Here is a 3,508-nt window from a genome sequence, read left to right on the forward strand (position 1 = left end):
AACTGCACCACAGGGTGTCCAAGGCTGTCAATCTTCACAGAAGCAAAGCCCAAACCACACCCACTGCATGGAGTCGATTCTGACCCACAGCGTCCCTAGAGGACAGAGTGGAACTGCCCCACAGGGTCTTCAAGGCTATTAATCTTCCCAGAAGCAAAGCCCACTGCCATGGAGTCGATTCTGACTCACAACACCCCTAAAGGACAGAGTGGAACTGCACCATAAGGTAGATCAGTAGCCGCTTTTCCTGAGGAGCTACTGTGTGGGTTTGAACCACCGACCTTTCTGTGAACAGCGAAGCACTTAAGCATTATGCCACCAGTGCTGTCTGTCAGTTAATTTAGCCCACAGCAATTCTGATCCACAAATTCAGCATCCACCATTTTGACTTCAAGTGGCCCTCGTGTCTAAGAAGGAACACACTACTTCCAGATCAGAAGAAACAGACGGAGGTGAGGCGGCGTTATCGCATGGTACCTGAGAAGAGAGGAAGCGTGAGCTCAGGGTACATCCTGGCTAGTTCACAGGACAAGAAGGCCAGAGACACGCTGTAGAGGGGGGGCAACGGCCCGTGCGTTCCATACAGAATGCTGCCGGGCCTCTGCTCAGCCACCTTCTTCGAGTACACAAAAAGCTTTGCTTCGAGGATCTAAAAAGAGCAAGAAAACAGTATGAAAACACCTTAGCAGCATGCCTCAGGAGCACTAACACTTCAGGAAGTGCAGCAGTAACAAAATGCATGGATGCATGTTTTAACCCGGCCGAAATGGAAAGGTATCAGTTCATTCTGATGTTTACAGCAGACACGCACATTGCTCACAGCCACCAATGATGCGCAGAAGCAAACACATGCATAGCAATCGGTGAGCAGCTACCATTTTTATTTTCTGGGCTCAACAGGGGAAGTTTTCGAAGGAGGTAGATGATACGTGCCTGCAAGAGCTGCATGGAAATTTCATAAATCTCTCTGTTGGTGTCGGAGGCCTTGAACAGAACAAGGTTTAACAATGTCACTATGTCGAAGGGATAGTTCCTAGAAAAATAAACAGCAGTTTATGAGACAGCCTGACCAGCAGTCTTTTTTGTTGTTGTTGAAAATATACACAGAACATATAACAATTTAACAATTTTCACACATTCAGTTCAGTGACACTGATTCTATTCGAGTTGTGCGACCATTCCCACCCCCCTTTTATTATGTTTCCCCATGAACATAACCTCACTGCCCTCTAAGCTTCCTGTGTAAATTTGAGCTGCTGCTGTTAATTTGATCTCAAGCAGATAGTTCTTTAAAGGAGCACAGTCCTCAAGGCAGACATTCTTCACTGTGTAAGCTAGCTTACTGCTTGCTCTCCTGGGAAGGAAGGGTGGGCAATTTACTTCCACAGCGATATTGTCTCAGAAACCCAAGGAGGGGTCACTATGAGTCGGGTCTGACTTGATGTCACACAACAACAACAAGGATTAAGATTATCTCAGGGCAACAGTTACAGAGGTTTATCCAGCTTCAATGGTTTCAGAAAGTCTGATTTCGAAAGAATGTGAAGTTCTGTTCTACATTGCCCCCCTTTTGATAAGTGTTCTTCTATAGAATCTTTGATAACAAATGTTTAGTAATAGTAGCCAGGCACCATCCATTTCTGGTCTCATGGCTAAAGAGGCATGTTGGCTATTATGCCCGATTCACCCTAAGTATGCACAATTCCAGAAGGCCTTCTGTCTTCACCCACACTTACTAAAGACATCTCCCGCCCCCCACCATTTAGCTGCTTTTTTTTTTTTGTTTTTTTGTCCCGTTCTTTTGGTGTTTAAGGGAGCTCTGGTGGCACAGTGGCAAAAGCATTCAGCTGCTAACCAAAAGGTCAGTGCTCTGAACCCACTAGCTGCTCCATGGAAGATGAGGCAGTCTGTGTCTGTAAAGACTGACAGCCATGGAAACCCTGTGGGGCAATTCCACTCTGTCCTCTAGGGGTGCTGTGGGTCAGAATGGACTCCACGGCAGTGGGTGTGGTTTGGGCTTTGCTTCTGTGAAGACTGACAGCCTTGGAAACCCTGTGGGGCAGTTCCACTCTGTCCTCTAGGGGCGCTGTGAGTCGGAATCCACTCCACGGCAAGTGGGTGTGGTTTGGGCTTTGCTTCTGTGAAGATTGACAGCCTTGGAGACCCTGCGGGGCAGTTCCACTCTGTCCTCTAGGGGCGCTGTGAGTCAGAATGGACTCCACGGCAGTGGATGTAGTTTGGGCTTTGCTTCTGTGAAGACTGACAGTCTTAGAAACCCTGTGGGGCAGTTTTGTGTTACATGTTCGACATGAGCTCACAATGACCTGACGGCCACAGGTTTTAGATGAGCATCATGAATGTAAATTAATACGCAATATGTGTCCACGAAACCAAAAAACAGCTTAGAAGGAAAGCTAGCAAACGTATTGTTAACACAGAGGGCTTTTTACTAATATTTTTGTGACTAGAGGTATTTTTATGGAAATCAAGATTCTGCTGCTAAATTCATGAAGCATTTATCTGCACTCCCAAAGGAAGACCGATGGGGACAGGCATGACCGTAGGCATGACCGTGAGGCTGACCAGCATCAGGCAGTGTTTCAGTCTGTTGTACACAGGGTCTCTGAAGTCAGAGCCACTCAAAGGCTCCTAACAAGAAGCAGCAGCAAGAGAAACCCCTAGCTCTGCTGAGGAGAATGCACTGTGATATTTCATGAGATGGCTTCATAATGGAGGAAGTTCGACTGGGACAGTGTAACTCAAGCTGACTGGGGGCAGAGCAGCAAAGACAGGCAATCTTGGTAACTCTTACCGTCACCCAAGAAAGAGACTCAAGTAACATATTCTGAACACGTTTTCTTAGATCAAAGGCTCATATGAACGACACTTAAGAGATTTTTCCCTCAGGAGAAAGTTTTGCACAGTTCCGTCATCTCCTAGAGGCGGTGTTGTTGCTAAGGGCTGTGGAGTCACTTCTGTCCCACAGCGATCCCATGACAACAGAACGAAACACTGCCTGGTCCTGCACCAGCCTCACAATCCTTGCTACACCTGAGCCCATTGTTGCAGCCACTGTGTCAGTCCATTTTGTTGAGGGCCTTCCCCTTTTTTAATTGGATTATTAATCTTTTTTGTCATTGAGGTGTTGGTGTTTTCTATAAATTTTAGAGATAAGTCACTTGTCAGACATGTAATTATGTATTTTGTGACCCTCCACTTTACGAAGCATGACATCCTTCTCCAGGGAGTGGTCCCTTCTGACAACATGACCAAAGTAGGTAAGACGAAGTCTGGCTATTCTTGCTTCTAAGGATGTTGTTGTTGTTGTTATGTGCTGTCGAGTCAGCCCCGACTCATAGTGACCCCTCCTTGGGTTTCCGAGGCAGTATCACTACGGAAGTAGGATTTCCCAACCTTCCTTCCGAGGAGTGGCTGGTGGGTTTGAACCGCCAGCCTTCTGGTTAGCAGTCAAGCGCCTTAGGCACTATGCTACCAGAGCTCCCAAGAT

At 46.9% G+C, this 3,508-nt stretch overlaps 1 protein-coding gene across 1 annotated transcript in view; it reads right to left on the reverse strand.

The window, feature by feature from the left end:
- The window catches only part of FRY (FRY microtubule binding protein), a 571,437-nt gene that overhangs the window by 205,185 nt on the left and 362,744 nt on the right, over nt 1-3,508 (reverse strand). Inside the window, exons 31-32 of the mRNA XM_042782984.1 lie at nt 934-1,033; nt 478-649 (exon numbers count right to left, since the gene is read on the reverse strand). Of these exons, the coding sequence (XP_042638918.1) occupies nt 478-649; nt 934-1,033 (272 nt within the window). The remainder of the gene's footprint in view (nt 1-477; nt 650-933; nt 1,034-3,508) is intronic.

The sequence above is a fragment of the Orycteropus afer genome, unplaced genomic scaffold (genome assembly GCF_000298275.1).
Source record: "Orycteropus afer afer isolate SDZICR_OR568_19922 unplaced genomic scaffold, OryAfe1.0 scaffold00558, whole genome shotgun sequence".
NCBI lineage: Eukaryota > Metazoa > Chordata > Mammalia > Tubulidentata > Orycteropodidae > Orycteropus > Orycteropus afer.